This window comes from Austrofundulus limnaeus, unplaced genomic scaffold (assembly GCF_001266775.1).
Source record: "Austrofundulus limnaeus strain Quisiro unplaced genomic scaffold, Austrofundulus_limnaeus-1.0 Scaffold2883, whole genome shotgun sequence".
Lineage (NCBI taxonomy): Eukaryota > Metazoa > Chordata > Actinopteri > Cyprinodontiformes > Rivulidae > Austrofundulus > Austrofundulus limnaeus.
The window spans coordinates 1-756 of record NW_013955285.1 but is presented as its reverse complement, the minus strand read 5'-3'; the positions used below and the strand labels follow the sequence as shown (position 1 = coordinate 756).

The following is a 756-nucleotide window of genomic DNA, read 5'->3' as shown; positions in this document are numbered from 1 at the left end:
TCATGGATCCCTTTAAATCATTTCTTCTGTTCAACACAGATGGTCCAAACAGCTGGGTGTCCTGCTGTGAACCTGTTTTGTTTTTTTTGTTTGTTTTTCCCCACCTTCCTCCTGACTCTTTGCAGTTGGGGCAGGTGCAAGCCACTCTGCGGAGCCTCTTGCCCTCCCCGCTCTGCGTCTCCATGTCATCATCTCCTAACTGAACCCGCAGGTTGCTCAGGTCGCTGGTGTTCAGCGTAGTGTCTCTGCTCAGATGCCACTCCTCTGAGTCGGGCTCCTCCTTTATGCGAATACCTGAACCAGGATGAAAGCAGGCAGGATTAAAGAAGTCTGTTAATAAAAGGAATAACTTCCAGGTTATTTCAGCTCTGAATGAAAAAGAATAAGAGTAAAACCTATGGCTGTACCAGCTGGACTCAGGGTCTCATCTCCCTGTGCGTACTGTATTCCACTTTGTGTTGCTGAGTTAACCGTGACCGTCTGGAGGTTGGGTAGGCCCACCTGGCCTGCCTGGCCCATGGGAAGGGTCTGGACCGGGGCAAGGGTCAGTTGTTGGGCTTGCCCCTGTCCCTGGGACAACTGGAGCCCCTGAAGCGACTGGACACCTTGAACCTGAAAGAGAGGTCATCATTATGGTAATCAGTTTACAGCTTCTTTAGCTGTTTTAGGGTTCCTACAACTTACGACAAGTTAAATTTAAGACATTTTAAGACTTTTTAATGCCAAGTGAAATTAAATTTAAGACCAATTTCATAA

The 756-nt window shown here is 47.6% G+C and overlaps 1 protein-coding gene across 2 annotated transcripts in view; it reads right to left on the bottom strand.

The window, feature by feature from the left end:
* The window catches only part of LOC106511518 (transcription factor Sp3), a gene marked incomplete at its 5' end in the record, with an annotated part of 8,189 nt that extends 7,577 nt beyond the window's left edge, over positions 1–612 (bottom strand). The window contains 2 exon segments of one of the 2 annotated variants that reach the window (XM_014000269.1): positions 105–294; positions 396–612. In XM_014000269.1, the coding sequence (XP_013855723.1) occupies positions 105–294; positions 396–612 (407 nt within the window). 2 annotated transcript variants of the gene reach the window in all.
* Positions 613–756: the final 144 nt, after the last annotated feature.